This window comes from Cervus elaphus, chromosome 19 (assembly GCF_910594005.1).
Source record: "Cervus elaphus chromosome 19, mCerEla1.1, whole genome shotgun sequence".
In the NCBI taxonomy this organism is placed as follows: Eukaryota; Metazoa; Chordata; class Mammalia; order Artiodactyla; family Cervidae; genus Cervus; species Cervus elaphus.
In genome coordinates this window covers 72386160-72406651 of record NC_057833.1, presented here as the reverse complement: position 1 = coordinate 72406651, position 20492 = coordinate 72386160, and the positions used below count along the sequence as shown (strand labels likewise).

General features: G+C 41.9%; 1 protein-coding gene across 15 annotated transcripts in view; it reads left to right on the top strand.

Annotated features, from left to right (window-relative positions):
• PCBP3 (poly(rC) binding protein 3) overlaps positions 1 to 20492 on the top strand; it is a 222884-nt gene that overhangs the window by 72210 nt on the left and 130182 nt on the right. For 5 of the 15 annotated variants that reach the window (XM_043875178.1, XM_043875175.1, XM_043875176.1 and 2 more), the window contains exons 1-2: positions 1634 to 1648; positions 15138 to 15174. The exons of 4 other annotated variants lie outside the window; for them this stretch is intronic. In XM_043875178.1, coding sequence (XP_043731113.1) covers positions 1638 to 1648; positions 15138 to 15174 — 48 coding nt within the window. In that variant the 5' untranslated portion in view covers positions 1634 to 1637. Of the gene's footprint in view, positions 1 to 1632; positions 1649 to 15137; positions 15175 to 20492 lie in introns of those variants that run through there. 6 more of the 15 variants (XM_043875180.1, XM_043875179.1, XM_043875187.1 and 3 more) reach the window with 2 other exon arrangements.

Below are 20492 nucleotides of genomic sequence, written 5' to 3'. Positions count from 1 at the left end.
CGCTTATTGGCCATTTATATAGATTCTCTGGGGAAATGTACATTCAAATCTTTTGCCCGTTTTTAATTGAGTTGTCTTTTTTATTGCTGAATTGTAATTCTTTATGTATTCTGGATGCTTATCAGATTTATAGAAATTTTTTCCCGTTTTGTAACTTGTATTCTCCCTTTCTTTATTTATAGTTTCCTTTGAGGCACAAAACTTTTCAGTTTTGATCAAGTCCAATTTATTTTTCTTTTTGTGTGTGATTTGCAATTTTTGTATTTTTTATTTTATTACATTTTTTGGGTTATTTTTCTTCCAGTTTTATTCAGACAAAATTTACATACAGCTCTGTGCAAGTTAAGGTATCCAGCATAATGATTTGACTTAATCATGAAATGATTATCACAGTATGTTTAGTGAGCATCCATCATGTCATATAGATACAAAATTGAAAAAAATAAAAAAAATGTTTTCCTTGTGATTAGAACTTTTAGAATTTAATCTTATAACAAACTTTCACATATAACGTACATCAGTGCTATTTTTATCCTGTTGTACATTGTACCCCTTGTAATTATTTATCTCATAATTCAAAGTTTGTATCTTTTGACTCCCTTCATGCAGTTCTCCCTCCCAAACCCCTGCTTCTGGTAATCACAAATCTGATTTCTTTTTCTCTGCTTTTGTTTGTTTTTGAAATATAATTGACCTCCAGTACTATGTTAGTTTCTGTTACACAACATAGTGATTCTATATTTCTGTATATTTCAAAATGATCACCGTAAGTTTAGTTATGATATGTTACCATACAAAGATATACATGATTATTAACTATACTCCACACACTGTACATTTTGTATCTGTGACTCATTTATTTTGCAACTGGAGGTTTGTTCTGCTTAATCTTTCTCACCTATTTCTCTCCTTCCCTTTCCTTGCTCCCTTCTGGCAACCACCCGTTTGTCCTCTATATCTATGATTTTGTTTCTGTTTGTTTAATCATTTTGTTTTTTTGAGATTCCACATATAAATGAAATCATACTATATTTGTCTTTTTCTGTCTGATTTTTTTTTACCTAATCCTCTCTAGGCCTGTCAGTGCTGTCACAAATAATAGTCCATTTATTTATTTTATTTTAAAAATATATGTTATTTTCAAAAATATATTTATTTTTATTTATTTGGCTGTGCCAGGTCTTAGGATCTTCAGTCTTGCAGCACATAGGATCTTCAGTCTTCAGTAGGACATGCAGGGTCTTTAATTGTGGCATGTGGAGTCTAACTCCCCAACCAGGGATTAAACCTGGACCCCTGCATTGGGAACATTGAGTCTTAGCCACTGGGCCACCAGGGACGTCCCTTCCTTTGTATTTCTATACCACATCTTCTTTATCCATTCATCTATTGGTGTACACTTGGGCTTCTTCCATATCTTGTCTGTTGTAAATAATACTGTAGTGAATATGGAATGTATATATCTTTTCTAATTAGTGGTTTTGTTTTCTTTAGATAATGCCCAGAAGTGGAATTGTTGAATCATATGGTTCAGTTCACTTCAGTTGCTCAGTCATGTGTGACTCTTTGTGACCCCATGCGCTACAGCACACCAGGCCTCCCTGTCCATTATCAATTCCTGGAGCTTGCTCAAACTCATGTCTGTCGAGTAAGTGATGCCATCCAACCATCTTATCCTCTGTCATCCCCTTCTCCTGCCTTCAAACTTTCCCAGCATTAGGGTCTTTTTCAATGAGTCAGTTCTCTGCATCAGGTGGCCAAAGTATTGAAGCTTCAGCTTTAACATCAGTCCTTCCAATGAACATTCAGGACTGATTGCCTTTATGATTGACTGGTTTGACCTCTTTGCTGTCCAAAGGACTCTCAAGAGTCTTCTCCAAGACCACAGTTCAAATAAGCATCAAATCTTTGGTGCTCAGCTTTCTTTATGGTCCAACTCTCACATCCATACATGACTACTGGAAAAACCATCGTTTGACTATATGGACCTTTGTCAGTAAAGTAATGTCTTTGCTTTTTAACATGCTGTCTAGGTTGGTCAGATTGATTATATTGCTGGTTATTGGTTGCTGTCAGATTGATTATATTCTTTGCAGTCAAAGATGGAGAAGCTCTATACAGTCAGCAGAAACAAGACCAGGAACTGACTGTGGCTCAAATCATGAACTCCTTATTGCCAGATTGAAGAAAGTAGGGAAAATCACTAGATCATTCAGGTATGACCTAAATCAAATCCCTTACATCTGTACAATGACAAATAGATTCAAGTGATGAGATCTGATAGAGTGCCTGAAGAACTATGGATTGAGGTTCGTGACATTGTGCAGGACCAGCAAGACCATCCACAAGAAAAAGAAATGCCAAAAGGGAAAATGGTTGTCTGAGGAGGGCTTACAAGTAGGTGAGAAAAGAAGAGAAGCAAAAGTCAAAGGAGAAAAGGAAAGATATACCCACTTGAATTCAGAGTTCCAAAGAATAGCAAGGAGAGATAAGAAAGCCTTCCTCAGTGATCAGTGCAAAAAAATAGAGGAAAACAATGGAATGGTAAAGACTAGAGATCTCTTCAAGAAAATTAGAGATACCAAGAGAACATTTCATGCAAAGATGGTTTCAAAAAAGGACAGAAATGGTATGGACCTAACAGAAGCAGAAGATATTAAGAAGAGGTGGCAAGAATGTACAGAAGAACTATACAAAAAAGACCTTCATGACCCAGATAACCATGAGGGTGAGAAGATTCACCTAGATCCAGACATCCTGGAATGCAAAGTCAAGTGGGCTTTAGGAAGCTTCACTACAAACAAAGCAAGTGGAGGTGATGGAATTCCAGTTGAGCTATTTCAAATCCTAAAAGATGATGCTGTGAAAGTGCTGCACTCAATATGTGAGCAAATTTGGAAAACTCAGCAGTGGCCACAGGACTGGAAAAGGTTAGTTTTTATTCCAATCCCAAAGAAGGGCAATGCCGAAGCATGTTCAAACTATGTTCAAACTAAAGCCAAAGCACAGTTCAAAAGCATCAGTTCTTCGGCACTCAGCATTCCAATTCAGGTTCCTTTGATTTCTTTTTCTTGTTTGATTACTGTGGCTAGGACTTCCGATGCTATGTTGAATAAAAGTGGTGAGAATGGGAATCTTGTCTTGTTCCTAATCTTAGAGGAAATGCTTTCAGCTTTTCATTGTTGAATATGATGTTAGTTGTGGGTTTGTCATATATGACTTTTATTATTTTGAGGTGTTCCCTCTCTATCCACTTTGTAGAGAGCTTTTATCATAATTGGATATTGAGATTTGTCAAAAGCTTTTCCTGCATCTATTGAGATGATCATGTGATTCTTATTCTTCAATTTAGTAATATGGTATATCACAGTATTTAATTGTGGATATTAATCCATCTTTCCATCCCTGGGGTGTGTCATACCACTTGATCATGGTGTATGATCCATTTAATGCATTGTTGAATTTGATTTGCTAGTATTTTGTTGAGGATTTTTTATCTGTGTTCATCAGTGATATTGGCCTGTGATTTTCTTTTTTTGGTGATATGTTTTTCTGGTTTTGGTGTCAGGGTGATAATGACCTCACTGAATGAGTTTGGAAGTGTTCCTCCCTTTGCAGTTTTTTTGGAATCAGTTGAGGATAGGTGTTAACTCTTCCCTAAATGTTTGGTAAACTCACCTGTGAAGCTGACTAGCCCTGACTTTTTTTGTTGAGATTTTCTAAATTACTGATTCAATTTCATTACTGGCAATCTGTTCATATTTTTTATTTCTTCATGGTTCAGGCTTGAGAGGTCATACATTTCTAGGAATTTGTCCATTTCTTCTAGGTTTTCCGTTTTATTGGCACTTAGTTTACCATAGCAGTCTTTTCTGATCTTTTGTATTTCTGTGGTGTTAGTTGTAACTTCTCTAGTTTCGTTTCTGATCTTACATATTTGGGCTTTTCTCTTATTTTTTCCTTGATGAATCTGTCTAAAGGTTTATCAATTATGTTTACCTTTTCAAAGCACCAGCTCTTAGTTTCATTTATCATTCATCTTTTCTGTTTTTTTTTTTTTCAGTCTCTAGTTCATTTATGTCTACCCCGAGCTTTCTTATTTCTTTCCTTCTAATAGCTTTGAATTATATGTGTCCTTTTTCTACCTCCTTTAGGTATAAGGTTAGATTGTTTATTTCAGATTTTTCTTTCTTCTTGGGGTAAATTTGCATCGCTGTAGATGTCTCTCTTCTAGATTCTTCCATTGAAATGTCTGTATATCATTTATATATATAGATAGAGATGATATAGTATACAGTATACACTATAATGTATAGTATAGTTTATCTATAGTATAGTATATCATCTATATCTATCTTTATTCAGAGATAGATATTATCTATATCTATCTCTATAGATGAGATAGATATATCTCTATATACGTTGTATTTTTTTTCTTGAGTCACTTGTCAATTTCAGGCTCTCTGCTACCTCCTGCCTCAGTTATAGAAACAAAAAGAAACAGCAAAGGATGTTTTTTCCTTTTGTGGAATGTAGTGTTAGAGGCTAAATCTTGACTCTGGAGCTGCACATGGGTGTTTGTGGTAGCCCTGAGTTCACACTGATTCCATCCCAATTCAATTCAGTTATTACTAGGTTATTAAAAATGTTTAATTCTAATATTAAAAACACATGAATTTCATATTTTCTACAATAGATTTACTTAAACTTGTTGAATCTTTGGCCATAAATTAGTTATGTGTCCTTTTTATAATCATGGATTTCATTGACTCTCATCTAGTTGCTTTGCTGGTGGTTTACAAAAGGAGCACAGATACCAACAACCATGAAAAGGTGCCAGGCCTCCTTATTTATTAGTGGACAAATGCATGCACCTCATTCTCTGACCCTCTTGCTGGCATATATGTTGAGAAGGTTTATACAAAGGAGTTTTGGCAAGGAATCACAGAGATCAGACTCTGAGCCGTCACTATTTTGTGTCTCAGAAAGTGACTGAAGGGAGACAAGTTTCTGGAGAGCTTTGTCCTTGTGTATCACAAGCTTTAAAAACATCAGGCACTTGGCTTAAAACTCTACTGTTGACTTATCTTCAACAATCAGATAAGCATTACGTTTATGTACAGAGGATGTTCACTACATCATTAATTTACATAGATAATAATTGGAAGCACCCCAAATGCCCAGTAATAGATGATTTAGTAAATCAGTTATTGGACTTATACACAAAATAGACTATTAGGCAGCAATTAATGTTTATAGGAATGATTCATAACATGGAAAAATGAGCCCAGAATATGAAGTCAAAACACAGGTAAAAGCAGCGTATTTGACAAAAAAATAAAGGTGTATGTGTGTGTATTTTAAAGGCCTCGAGGAGGTATACAACCAAAGGGTTATATTGTCTGTTTCTGAGAACTGGGATCATTGCTAAAATGTGTTTTCATATATTTCTGAGTTTTCTGAAGTGAACCCACATTGCTTTTATACTCATAGGAGAAACTATATATATATATTCTCCTTTTGTTGTTGGCTGCCCTGGGTCTTCACTGCAGTGTGCAGACACTCTAGTTGTGGCATATGGGATCTTAGTTCCCCAGCCAGGGATCCATCCCATACCCCCTGCATTGGGGACACTGGACCACCAGGGAAGTCCTTTTTTTTTTTTTTTTTTTTAATTAGAGAAGAAGTATGTGAAAATTAGCCTCATCTTTGATATACGGAAGCATTGTTCTAGGCATAAAAGCAACACAAGTAATTTCAAATAATAGATGTTTGATTTTCGTAGACATATTTCTTTGAATTTCAATAAACAGCTGTTGTTTAGTCACTCAGTCATGTTCAACTCTTTTGTGACCCCATGAACTGCAGTGTGCCAGGATCCTATGTCCATGGGATTTCACAGGCAAGAATACTGGAGTGAGTTGCCATTTCCTTCTCCAGGGGATCTTCCAGATGCAGGGACTGAACCCACGTCTCCTGCATTAACAAGACGATTCTTACTGCTGAGCCACTAGGGAAGCCCCTCAATAAACAGTTTAAAAGCTAAAACAAGCTGTTGTGAACATTTTCTGCAAGTATTACAGACACAGATGTATTATACTGTCCTGAAAGCATATATATTCTGCCTCATTTAAAAATACGTGAATGTTACAACGAGAAACTACCAGAAAAAAATACCCTCTACTGCTGTCATGGCTATTGTTTGGGAATTGGAGATGCTTTTAAATATTGGGTTGGCCAAATGTTCATTCAGGATGTTATGGAAAAACCTGAACGAACCTTTTGGCCAACCCAATATATTTCTAGTGCTTTTCTGCACTTCCTAAGTTTTCTACACAGAAAGCAAGCATGTGTCCTGCAAGGATCTGCAGTCGTTGTCGTAAAGAGCAGGGCTGAGCACATGGCCTCTGTCCCTACCAGGACTTGCTCTTGCCTGGCACGTGCTCTCCCGGACGGTCCAGGGTAGGGGCCTGCAGAACTAACTTTCTACCACTGATTGAAGTGCTTATATTTGGGGAGTTGTTGTTTAGAAAGTCTAGTAGATGTGTTTTAGGCAACTTCAATACCTTGGTGAGAGGCCAAGCAGATTTCTTGGGTCTGATTCTGGTAGAAAGTGACCCACTCAGAAAAGTGAGACAGTAAAAATTGCAGTTTAAAATATTAACTTAATAAGTCCATGTGCTGAGATTGAAACAAAATCCTTTTATAAATTCTTGCTTGTTAGTAGTGAGTGAAGTCCATCAGCATAACTTAAAAACACTGAAATGTGGGCGTGCACATCTATATTCACATACATTGAGTGTGATCTATCATAAATAGGAAAATAAAACAAAAATTATCTCATCATGAGACATGCATGGGTGCTGTGAGCATAACACTGACCTTCTAAGCAGAGAAATTTGTGATCAAGGGTATGTGGACAAGTTAAAAACATGCTCTCCCAGGCAAGGGAGTGTGTCTGGACACACTGGGCAGGACAATGCTGGGCTAGGGGTCAGGTCAGGCCTTTTGGGGTCTTAGCTTCTGGTTCCTTGGTGATCATATTACCAACATGCATTGGCCTCAAGATGCTATTTTTTGAGGTAGAGGAGTAAAGAAGTTCAACCCCCTGCCGCCTCCTTTTCTTTTCTGCTGAGACCATCACCAGGAGTGTAATTACTTGGACACAGTAATTGCACTGGTGGATTCTATGATAGAAATGGAGCTGAGTCATCCTTGCCCGTCCTCCCCCTAGAAGCTCTTTTAAACTCTAGTTATCCTGTCTTCATGTTGGCACTGCAGGGCTCTGAATGTGCTCTGTTGGAGGGGGTGAGTTAAGGAGACACTCCATCCCCCAAACTGGGAGAATTCAGTCCACTAGAAGTCATATCTTTGCTATGGCTGATTTATTTTTTTATTTATTTATTTTTTTTTCTTTTCTTTTTTTTTTTCTTTTTTTATTAGTTGGAGGCTAATTACTTCACAACATTTCAGTGGGTTTTGTCATACATTGGCTATGGCTGATTTAGTTTTGGGTAAAAGCAGTGGCATTTGCTCTTCTTCCTTTATTGAGATCTCTCTTGATGTGAGTTCCCATTTAGCAAAAATGGGAACCGTGAGCAGATTCCTAGAATCTGCAGTTCCAAGAGTGTCCCACTGTGAAACCATCAGCATTACCAGAGTCAGCATCAGTGGAGAAAGAGTATTTGTGGCTATAGACAGGGTGGGCTCACTTGGGGCAGTGTAGTCCTCCTGGGGAGGAAACTGTGTCCAGAGCTGCCTGAATGCAGTGCTCCTGCCCCAGGCCCCTGCTGTGTGCCCACCCTGCTCACCTCCCCAGGGTCCCGTGCTTCCCCTTTCTGTGTTTCACAAGCTGCTGGGAGCTCTTGATCCAACCTGGGCTGCCTGTCCCTGGTGCACTGTCTCCCTCTGGGAGGTTGGTCTCTGTTTCTACTTCTTTCTCCTTGGTGTTCAGATTTGGAAGAGTGTCTCCACGTGACCTGCATCCATGCTGCACTCCTGTGCTGCGTTCCGGCTGGTCTGGCTGGTGTGCCTTCCTCTTTTCTCACCAGCCCATCTTTCTGTGTCCTTATTTGCCATCCACATACTTTCTCTGGTGAAGGAAGAGATCAAATATTTTGCCCATTTAAAAAATTAGGTTGCACAATGAGGTACCATTACATGCCAGTCAGGATGGCTGCTATCCAAAAGTCTGCAATGCAATAAATGCCAGAGAGGGTGTGGAGAAAAGGGAACCCTCTTACACTGTTGGTGGGAATGCAAACTAGTACAGCCACTATGGAGAACAGTAGGAGATTCCTTAAAAAACTGGAAATAGAACTGCCATATGACCCAGCAATCCCACTTCTAGGCATACACACCGAGGAAACCAGATCTGAAAGAGACACGTGCACCCCAATGTTCATCGCAGCACTGTTTATAATAACCAGGACATGGAAGCAACCTAGATGCCCATAAGCAGACGAATGGATAAGGAAGCTATGGTACATATACACAATGGAATATTACTCAGCCATTAAAAAGAATTCATTTGAATCAGTTCTAACGAGATGGATGAAACTGGAGCCCATTATACAGAGTGAAGTAAGCCAGAAAGATAAAGACCAATACAGTATACTAACGCATGTATATGGAATTTAAAAAGATGTAACGATAACCCTATATGCATAACAGAAAAAGAGACACAGATGTACAGAACAGACTTTGGGACTCTGTGGGAGAAGGCGAAGGTGGGATGTTCTGAGAGAACAGCATTGAAACAAGTATACTATCAAGGGTGAAACAGATCACCAGCCCAGGTTGGATGCATGAGACAAGTGCTCAGGGCTGGTGCACTGGGAAGACCCAGAGGGATGGGATGGGGAGGGAGGTGGGAGGGGGGATCGGGATGGGGAACACATGTAAATCCATGGCTGATTCATGTCAATGTATGGCAAAAATCACTACAATATTGTAAAGTAATTAGCTTCCAGCTAATAAAAATAAATGAAAAATAAAAAATAAATAAATAAAACTCAGAAAAAAAAAATTAGGTTGTTTTCTCATTGAGTTTTAGAGTTCTTTGTATAGTCTGGGTACAGTCCCTAATGGAGTACATGTTTTGCAAATATTTTCTCGATTTTGTAGCTTGACTTCTCATTTTTATGTGTATTTTGAAAATCAAAGGTTTGACATTTTCATGACATCCCACTTATCAGTTTTTTCTTTTTATAAAAGACATCATGTTTTTAATATCATACTCATGAATTCTTTGTAAAACTGGAGATCTGTTTTTATTCTTCTTTCTCTTATTTTTTCCTTTGGAAACTTTATATTGTGGCTATTATATCTAAGTCTATGATATATTTTGAATTAATTTTATATCCATAGAACTGGAAAAGGTCAGTTATCATTCCAATCCCAAAGAAGGACAATGCCAAAGCATGTTCAAACTACCACAAAATTGCACTCATCTCACACACTAGCAAAGTAATGCTCAAAATTCACCAAGTGAGGCTTCAACAATACATGAACTGAGAACTTCCAGATGTACAAACTGAATTTAGAAAGGGCAGAGGACCCAGAGATCAAATTGCCAACATCTGTTTGATCATAGGGAAAGCAAGGGAATTCCAGAAAAACATCTACTTCTGCTTCACTGACTACGCTAAAGCTTTTGACTGTGTGAATCGCAACAAACTGTGGAAAATTCTTCAAGAGATGGGAATACCAGATGACCTTATCTGCCTGTTTAGCCTGCTCTCACTTTGATTGAAATCACATTGAATTGATAGATGAGTTTGGAGCAGTTGACATCCTGTTGGATAGAAGTGTTGAGAGGGGACATTCTTGCTTTGTCCCTGATCTTAGAGGAAAGTGTTCAGTCTTTTGCCCACATGTGTGATGTTATGTGTAGGTTTTTACTGGAGCTCCTTTATCGGGTTCACAAAGTGCTCTTATTCCAAATCTGCTGAGGGTTTGTTTTCATGAGTGGTATTGAATTTTGTCAAATGCTTTTTCTGCATCTTTGAAGTCATTGTATAGTTTTTCATTTTTTTCTGTTTATAAGGTCCATAAACAATTTCGGGCATACCTCTGAGATACTGTGAGTTTGATTTCAGACCACAGCAATAAAGTAAATATTGAAATAAAAAGTCGCAAGAATTTTTTTTTGTTTCCCTATGCACATATGTTATGTTTACAATATGTTGTTGTTGTTCAGTTGCCCAGTCATATCCAACTCTCTGTGACCTCGTGGACTGCAGCATGCCAGGCCTCCCTGTCCCTCACCATCTCCCAAAGTTTGCCCAAGTTCATGTCGATTGCATCAGTGATACCATCCAGCCATCTCATCCTCTGATGTCCCCTTCTCCTTCTGCCCTCAATCTTTCCCAGCATCAGGGACTTTTCCAATGAGTGGGCTGTTAGCATCAGATGACCAAAATACTGGAGCTTCAGCTTACTTAATGTTTACACTATGCTCCAGTCTATTATGTGTGCAATAGCATTATGTCTAAAAAATAATGTATACCTTAAGTTGAAAATATTTTATTGCTCAAAAATGCTAGTCATCATCTGAACCTTCAGCAAGTGGTAATCTTTGTATTGGTGGAGGGTTTGAAATATTGCATGAATTACCAAAATATGACATAAACACATGAAGTGAGCAAACACTACTGGAAAAAATGTCACTGATAGACTTACTTAACGAAGGGTTGCACAAACTTTCAATTTGTTTAAAAAAAAAAAAAACAATATCTGAAGCTCAGTAAAATGAAGTGCAGTAAAATGAGGTTGCCTCTACATTGTTGTTTTTTGTGTTTTTTTTTTTTTTTAGTATAGAATCAGTTGCTTTTCTAGATAGAAATCCACTTTGTTATGATATATTTTTTATATTGTATGATTACACATGCTAAATGTAAGAGTTTTGTGTCTCTATATATGAGGAATATTGGTTTACTTATAGTGTCTTTTTTTTGGGTTTTGCTATCAAGTTAACTCTTGCCTAACAGAAGGATTTGTCTAGTGGTTTCTTACGTTCCATCTTCAGGACAAGTCAGTAAGAAACTGCTATTATTTATTCCTTGAATATTTCTTCCATGGAAGCCATCTGGATTGGCTCTTTTATTGGTAGGAAGATTTTTAACTTGAATACTTATAGAGTTATCTGATTTTTCTTGAGTGAGTTTTGATAGCTTTATTTTTCTAAGAATTCCATTTAAGCTGTTAAATTTATTGACATGCAGTAGTTTCTCACATTCCCTTATTATATTTATTTTCTTTTTACTGAAGTGAAATTCATGTAATGCATAATTAATCATTAGAAAGTGTACAGTTCAGTGAATTCAGCGGTGTTGAGCAACTACCACCCAGTTTTAGACTTTTCAAAGTCTGAGACTTTTTCATCACCCCAGAGGAACACCACATCCCTGTTACGTAATTACTCTCCATATTCCTTGTTCCCCATAACCTGGAAACTACTAATTCTCTTTCTATCTCTGTGGATTTACCTATTCTGTATATTTCATGTAAATGGAATTATACAGTATGTGACCTCTTTGATTGAGCATAATGTTTTCAAAGTTCATCTGAGTTGTAGCATGTATCAGCACTTCACTGCTTTTTATGGCCACAGAATATTCCATTGTTTGGACATATTAGTGTTAGTTTATTCATTTGTTGACGGACATTTGGGTTGTTTCTACATTTTGGCTATTGTGAATAACGATGCTTTGAACAAGTGTCTGTTTGATTCTTTTAGTTCTTTTGGATATATACCTAAGAATAGAAAGGCCAAGTCATATGATAATTCTGTTTTACTTTTTGAGGAACTGGTAAACTGTTTTCTGTATAGGCTGCACAATTTTACATTCTCACCAGTGATATATGAAGGTGCTTGTTTCTCTAGGTCCTCCCCAACACTTGGATGTATATTGGTTTGTTATTGCATGGAGTGCTCTATAAATGCCAGTTATGTGATATTGAGTGATAGTGTCGTTTGATAGTGTTCTTGTTCCTATATCTTTTAATAATCTTATATCTAGTTGTTTTGACCCCTTTATTATTATGTAATGCCTTTGTTTTTACTTCTGATAATATTCTTTGCACTGAAACCTCATTTTTCTGATGTTAATATAGCCATTCCAACTTCCTTTTGATTAGGATTAGAGTGGTACATCTTTTTCCATCCCTTTTATTTTAATCTATTTGTATATTTATTTTTAAAGTGGGTTTCTTATAAACATTGTAGTGAGGTCCTGTTTTTTTATCCAATCTTAAAAATGTCTGTATTCTAACTAGGTTGTTTTAGACCATTTATACATAATAAGGGACTTGCCAGGCAGCACTAGTGGTAAAGAACCCGCCTGCCAGTGCAGGAGATGTTAGAGATGCAGGTTCGATCCTTGGGTCAGAAAGATCCCCTGGAGGAGGTCATGGCAACCCACTCCAGTATTCTTGCCTGGAGAATCCCATTGACAGAGGAGCCTGGTGGTCTACAGTTCATAGGGTCACAAAGAATTGGACATGGCTGAAATGACCTAGCACATACTTAATATGACTACTGATATGATTGAACTTAAATTTATAATTTTGCCATTGGTTTTCTATTGGTCCCATGTGCTAGTAGGTCCTCTTGTCCTCTTTTTTTGACTTATTTTGTGTCAAGTACTATTTATGATGAATTGTATCACCTTTACTAGCTAATTAGCTATATCACTACTTTGTTTTTATTAGTTTCTTTGGGATTCATTGTGTATATCCTTAACTTATCACTGTCTGTCTTCAAATAATGTACTAGTTCACTTACAGTATAAAACCCAACAGCAATATACTTCCATCTCACTTCTCCTGACCTTTATGTTACTGTGTCATGACATTTTACTTCTACACTGCTCTAAACCACACAATACATTGTCATTATTTTTGCTTTATATAGTCTATTATCTTTTAAAACAATCTTATAAATTAAGAAGAAAGTCTCTTATATTTATTTATGAATTTTGTTCCCAGTGCTTTGCATTTCTTTTTGTAGATCTAGATTTTCTTCTGATGTTATTTTTCTTTTGTTTGATGGACTTTTAATTTAATATTACTTGTAGTTCAGAAGTGTTGGTGATGAATTATTTTAGCTTTTGTTTATTGGGAAAAAATCTTCATTTTGCTTTTGTATTTGAAAGTTATTTTTACTATTTATAGTTTTTCCTGTTGATAGCTTTTTCTTTCATTATTCTGAGATGTTATCTCATTGACTTCTGGCTTGCATTATTTCTGGGAAGTCCTTGTCCACCATGTCTGTGTTCCTCTGTACATACATTTTTTTCCCTCTGGTTGCTTTGAAGATTTTCTCTCTGGGTAAGTCGATTATGATATACCTCGATTTTATTTCCTTCATGTTGTCTTCTGCTTAGGGATTGTTGACCTTGAATTTATGGATTCACAATTTTTGTCGATTTAAAAAAAAAATGTCATTATATCTTTAAATACATTTTGTCCCATCCTGTTCTCCACCCCTGCCCTGAGTGTTCAATTACACAAATATTTCTGTGTTTTTAGGGAAGAGGGAATCTTTCCTTGTGTTTCATTTTAGATCATTTCTGTCTTCACAGATTGTTTTGTCTGCTCACTGACTAATCTTTCCTTTCCTAGTGTCTAATGTGATGTTAATGCCATCTAGTGTGTTTTTCACTTCAGATGTATTTTTCATCTCTATGTGTTTAATTTGGGTCTCTTTAAAAATGCTTTTCATGTCTCTCCTATAAGCTATGCTTTCCTCTATCTTCTTGAACATGTATAATGTGTTTATAGTAGCTGTTTTAGGGACTGCATTTGCTAATTATTTCCTGGGTAATTTCTGGTTCCTTTTCTTATTGATCAACTATCCTCCATATGAGATATATTCTCATGCTGCTTTGCATCCCTGGTATTTTTTAAATGAACAAAAGACATCATGATTATATGTTGCTGGGTTATGCATTCTTTTAATTACTTTAGATTTTCCTCTTGAAATGGACTTGTTGCTTGGAAAGTTTAGCCCCTTTGGTGGCTTGCTATTGAGCACTGTTAGGCAGCACCTAGTGGTCTGTGCTCTCCCAAGTGCCTGGCCCAGTGGTCCCTGTGTCATAAGTTCCCTGGTCCAGTTGGTGGCAGTGAGGTCCACTCCTGAGACTGCACCAGTGATGGCGACACTTTGTCCTGCTTCTTGCTGTTGCTCATTCCCTGGCCTCAGTCCCACGGGTTGACCAGTGTCCTGGCGAAGAGTCAGGTGCACCCCCACCGGTCTCCAGAGCACGTCTTAGCGCTCTCCTTTCTGGTCTTCCACCCTGCTAGTTCTCGCTGCCGTCGGCTCCTTGAACCTCAGCTGTTTCCTTACCTCAAGACTCCCCTGACTCTGCCTGGGTCCCCCTTCTGGCGCTGTGGCCTCGAAACCTCCCCAACTGTCATCTGCGTAGCCAGCATGCATCCCATGTGTTTCCCGCTGAGGCTCCTTGTTCTGTGCTGCCTGTTGTCCCATTGCTGAGCACCTTTGTCTCATGTCTTCTGTCTGTTTCTTCACTGAGGCTGGGGAGTCCATCTGGTTCCTCCTTGCTGTCATGCTGGAAGTGGATGTCTCTTAAGTTTCCCTGGCCTTCAGCCCTCCCTGGATGGATGCCTCAGGGCTCCCAGAGGAGGCCCAGGCAGAGCTGTTTACCTGCCGTGGAGTCTGCACAGGCCGGGGTCCTAGGTCCTACTGTCCAGGCACAGCGTTCTTCAACTTGGAGCTGAAACCGTGTGGGTGGGCATTGAAGTGGGGGGTCCTGTTTACACCTCACTGCGCTCTTCTCCTTGCTGCTCCCCATAGACCTCAAGGGCTGTAGGAGTCAATGCCACCCAGACTTTCACCAGGGTTAGGACTGTGGGCCAGGGTTCAGGGGAGACCACACTCTGAGTGCTTACTGGTGTCTTTCAAGTTCCAGACTCAGTTTAGAATCCAACCATCTTTCATGGAATTCTTTTTCCTGGAGACTATCTTTGGCCTTCTAAATAACTGACTCATGGCTACATTCTTCTAAAGCATTTATTTAGTTTGATAAAATTTGATATCTAAGGTGATGGAGCATTCTTTGGGTTATTTTCTACCATGATTTCCAGTTATAATAATTTTTTTAACCTGTTTACAGGGCTGCCTACAGAGGGAAGCTCTTCACATGGTTCCATGTAAGTAGTGCTTCTTGTGATGCCTTTGGAGAGGTATGTCTTTAAATTGAGTGATTCTTTCCACATCAGTTGAGTTGTCAAGTCTTGCTTGCATATGAAGCCATGTGTCTTGCTGACTCTCCTTGAGGCCTGGCCTCATGTCACACAAGGGCCCCATCACAGGTCAGGAGCAGCGCCCTATCAGTGGTGTGTGTCATTTCCCTCTGGTTTCTGGAGAACCAGTATGTAAAAAGAGGTAGTTTCCTCCTTTCCTAAAAACCTTCTTCTTCAGAGTCACCCTGACTGCACTGTCCAGCAGGGGCCTGAGAACCAATTGTTCGCCTGGGCCGAGCAGACAGTGCCTTCGTCCCAGGTTCCAGCAGTGACCAGTGTGCACTGTGGCCGTCATGGTGTCATGTTCAGGCCCCAAGGACACCTCTGTGGCTGTGACTCCAGTTTTGCAAAACTACCTTGAAAGGATTCCTTTTAAATTTATCCTTAAGATGCCTTCATTTTTCTAAGTTTTCAGTGGCCTTGCTGGGAAGGCTTGTGGTCATGGTGGCGCTGGTCCGTGCCCATCCTCCTCCGAGCCCCGAGCCCTGCCCCGTGGGGTGGTGCTGCCCTTCTGTTCACTTTCCAAGGCTTGGCAGGCAACATCACTGGTCACTGTGCTTGCCGGTGGTGAGATGGGGCTCTGAGGCGAGGCCTCTGACGTCATGAGCTCACATCCACTCATATCCAGTGGTGGCAGGATAACTGGGAGCTGCCTTGATGATAGAATGTAGGCTCCAGGCTTGGTATCTGCCCTTCTAGGTGATCTTCACCACAGCCCCGAGTGGTCCTGAGCTCACCCGATCCGGATCAGAGCGCTAGAGCGCCACTGTGACCTTCCAGGGTCTGCCACCAGCAGCCCCCTCGGGAGACATGAGAGACAGGGGCAAGGAGGCAGAGAGCACGTGCACACGGGGCTTGGGGCCGGTGGGTCACCAGATGAACAGTATTTGAAGAGAAAAGTTCTCAGGTTACAGATTGCTTGAGCAAAGACCTTGATGCATTTGTTAAGAAAATATTGACAGAATGCTTGTGACGGGCTGGGCATACTTCTGGAATCACAGCCTTCTTTATTACATCCTCGTGGGCATATAAAACATACGAGTAATACGTGTGCCGGGTGGTGACGCTTGCTGGGGACGAACAGAGAAGAATTGGGGTCTGGAGGCACTGATGGGTGGTCAGAATAGCCCTGGGAAGGGGCATCTTAGCAGAGCCTTGGAGGAGGCATCAGAGCCGGCCCTGTGGCTGGTGGAGGGGAAAGAGCTCCAGGCCTAAGGGAGCCGAGAGCGCGAAGGGGCGGGGCCGGGAGGGGGGCGGGTCCGGGAGGAGGACAGGGCAGACACATCTCTGTCCTTTCTCACTGCCGTGATGCTGAGCAAGGGAGCAGGGAGCTGGGTGGTCTTTTTCCCTCTGTGTTGAATTGTTTCAGACTAAAGCTGTTATAATACCTGGTTCTTAGAGGACATCCAGATCCTCGCTGGCGCGGGACCAACTTTGTAATTGTGCAAATCTGGATCTAATTTTCACAGAAATCTCCAAGGAAAGGCTTCTGGAACTCAGGCATATAAACAGCACCCTGTGTGTGCCGGGCCTCTCTCCCCTGGACTTTGCTGTTGCCCACATATCTCCCCCAGCAGGCAGGAAAAGTGGGTTCAGATCCGGCCGCCAGTTCTGGACACATCAGCATGCTTGGGAGGGGCGAGCTGGCCAGGCACCTCCCCATCCGCGTGTGCACAGCCCGTGGGCCGAATGTGGGAGCTGAGGCCGCCAGCACCCCGGCAGGACAGTAGCTCCAGGGACTGCGGCTTATTCTGGGGCTCCCCTGAGGCCTGGCTAAGGCAAGGCGCAGGCTTTTTATAGGGCACCTGTCCTTCCTCTGCGGGTGGGGAGGGAGCCGTTAGGAGCTCTGAGCTGGTTGGAACAGATATGCCTGTCTCTGGTGAAGGCGTCTGCATCTTCCTGTGGGATCCAGGGGACTGACGAGCCAGAACGGAGCTCATCTGCCCCGGATGTTTCCCAGGGGACGGTAGCCCAGGAAGAACGCGGTTTTCCATTTGCTCGTCTTCCGAGAACTTAGTGCCGTGGAGCAGCTGCAGATGGGCCTTTCTCCGTCTCCGTGTGCCTGCGCTCAGACCCCGCTGGGCCCCTGACCCGCTTTGTTCCACAGGCATTTGGCTCCCCGCCGGGCTGGAGACTGGGCCATCGACCGCACTAGGATCAGGGAATTAAGAAATCATGATCACGAACTTTGGTGACGTCTTATTCACTCTAGTCTTTTATTCTTCATGATACTGAGAATGATTATTTGCTTTCAAACTCGCCCCCGCCCCTCTCCCCGCATTAACATGACTACCTTCCCTACAAAATTGGGAAATATGAAAAAGAACTTTAAAACTCACCAACAGTGAGTGCAGACAGAGTCCTGCCACGGGATTCCTCTATTAGGGCCTCCCCTCACTCCATGTCCTTCTTGGTGACCCCTCCGCCTCCAGCCTATGGTTCACGGGGCAGCCCTGTACTACCACCTTCTCACAGACACCAGGTCCTTCCTGTCCTGCCTCTGTCCCCTCCACGCCACAGCAGTGTGCTGCTACCAGAGACCACACGTCCCTGAAGACTGGTCAAGGACCTCACCCCGCCCCGACCCCTAGGAGGTTTGATTTTATCTGAGGCCCTTATTGTGCCTCCAACCTTTCTTCTGCTGCTTGCTTCTGTCATCAGCTTTCAGCCTCAGCTGATGCCCGCGCCTGGTAATCCAGGGAGAAAAGCGGAAATAGGAAGACGGTGGAAAGCCTGTTTAAGAAGCAGTCAGACTTGGCCCCTCCCACAACGGTACACACCCTTTCCCCACCCTGGCTGAAGACTGGAGGGTGGAGCCTTGGCCGGGGGCTCACACAACAGAAGGTCCCAGACGGGAAGTATGGCCACACTCAAGTGGCTTATGGAGCCGGTGACCCCAGTCCCTGCTCTGTTGGCCCTCGGAACAACAGGAACCTGGGGTGGGCTTTTGGGAGCAGGCAGGGCTTCACTTGTAGCTCAGCCGGTTAAGAGGTTAAAGAACCTGACTGCAATGCAGGAGACTCGGGTTTGATCACTGGGTGGGGAAGATCCCCTGGAGAAGGAAATGGCAACCTACTCCAGTATTCTTGCCTGGACAATCCAACGGACAGAGGAGCCTGGCGGGATACAGTCCATGGGGTCGCTAGAATTGGACATGACTTAGCAACTATATGTATGTATGTATGTAAGGGGACACCTTAGAGCTCTGCCATTTGGATGGAGGAGCAGGAAGATGGGGCTCCCAGAGGAGCTGGTGGGCTGTTCCCTGCTGTGTTTGAGGGGTTGGATGGCCACAGATCCCTGGCAAGAGTCTGGAGATGAATCAACAATAAGTACACAGAAAATTATGGGAGGCCGTCCTTTACTCCAAGACTCGCATGTACAGGAGGGAGGTGCAGTGTGAGGAGTGAACCGCCTGTGGTCCCTGCTGGATGGTGGACGGAGGTGTAACAGAGGGATAGGGGAGAGGGAGGGGTGGAGGCAGCTAGTGGATGACACACAAGATCCTGGAGTCAGGAAGAGCCATACAAACTGATCGTTAGAACTGGGGATAGAAATAGCAAGAGGGTAAAAGATAAAAGAGCAAGAGCCCATGGAGCTGACACGGAGAGACGGCAGGCAACACTGTCATCTTCAGTTCTGTGGAACTCTGACTTTCAAAACTAGGTACATTTGTAATTTTGTTAACAATAAAACGTAAAGGGTTGTACAGCAAATACTATTTCACACACACACACACACACACACACACAAACACAATGAAAGCAGCCTTCTACCCGATTCAGCCTCTGCTTCTGCTGGGGCCAAGTGCCACGGCCATCTGGCCCTCCCAGCGGGGCTGTGTCTCTGCTCCATCATGTGGCCTCTGCCTCGCCGAATCCTGTGGAAAATCTTTCTCCTTGGGGAGCTGAGCGCTGCAGCTTCTTATGTTGTGTTCCTTCAAAGGCTCCAGGACCCTGTGCCCTCTCGGTTTTGCATGTTTGTTGTGTGTTTCCGCCTCCTCCCCCCTTGCCCCCATGCATAACTGTCACAGCACCTTGGTGCTCAGAGGGGACCCTGCTGATGGTGGTGCTCGGGGGCTGCGGGGGCTGCAGGGGCTGAGCCTCTGCTGAGACAGTTTGCTCTATTTCACTCCAGGCTTCGCCTCTGGGATTAAGCGGCATGCACATTTCTGTGCCCTGCTTTCAAACGCAGCGGTGTACCACAATATGTTCCAAGTTACCATTTGCAAACGTTATTTATTAAAAGTTGCGCAGTTTCAACTATAGGGATATAGGTATTATTTTGTTAAATCACTCCCTTTCTGTTCGGTGTGTTTGGACTGTTTGCAGATCTGTCACTAGAGCCAGTAGTCATGAGCCAGTAGCCAGTAGACATCCTTGTGCATCAGTTGGCCCCCCTTCCCAAGGCAGTATGGTGGTGTTCGTCCCTGTGCAACCCGGGTCAGAGGAGACAGACGTTTTAGAAGGGGTGTGACGGGCGACTGCCCAGTTCCTCTCAGTTGGTGAATTACAGCAGCCTGAGTGCCTGGGCTCCCAGCCCCTGAAAACCCTGGGCTTTATGCATCTCCCAAAGCAGAAACACACCCAGTACAAGCAGCTGAGCCTCTCCTCTAGAGCATGTGGCCCTTCTCAAGTGTGAGCATCCTTGTGCACTGAGGACATTCAGCTTTCATGTTCCAGGCTTTTGCTTTCCCTGGAGCCATTCACCTTTTACTCTGATGTTGGCCGTCTGGTGCTGTCTATCAATATGCTACTCTGTGACGTCATCTTCTATGGTGTTTGCATTAGGAATATCCTTTCCCAGCCTGAAATGTGGGTAGTCACTTGTGTTTTCCTTTCTGCTTTTACTTTTTGCTTTGACATATGTAGTCCACTTGGGATTTAATTTGATATATGGTATTTGTTGTTCAGTTGCTCAGTCATGTCCGACTCTTTGCGACCCCATGGACTGCAGCACGCCAGGCTTCCTTGTCCTTCACCATCTCCCAGAGTTTGCTCAAACTCAGGTCCATTGAGTCGGTGATGCCATCCAACCATCTCGTCCTCTGTTGTCCCCTCCTCCTCCTGCCCTTAATCTTTCCCAGCATCAGGATTTTTTCCAATGACTTGGCTCTTTGCATCAGGTGGCCAAAGTTATGTTATTAGGTGAATATATAACTTGCTTACCAGTATTGAACAAATAAGTTCCTTGTAAATGTTGAAAACACTATTTGTTGAAAATTA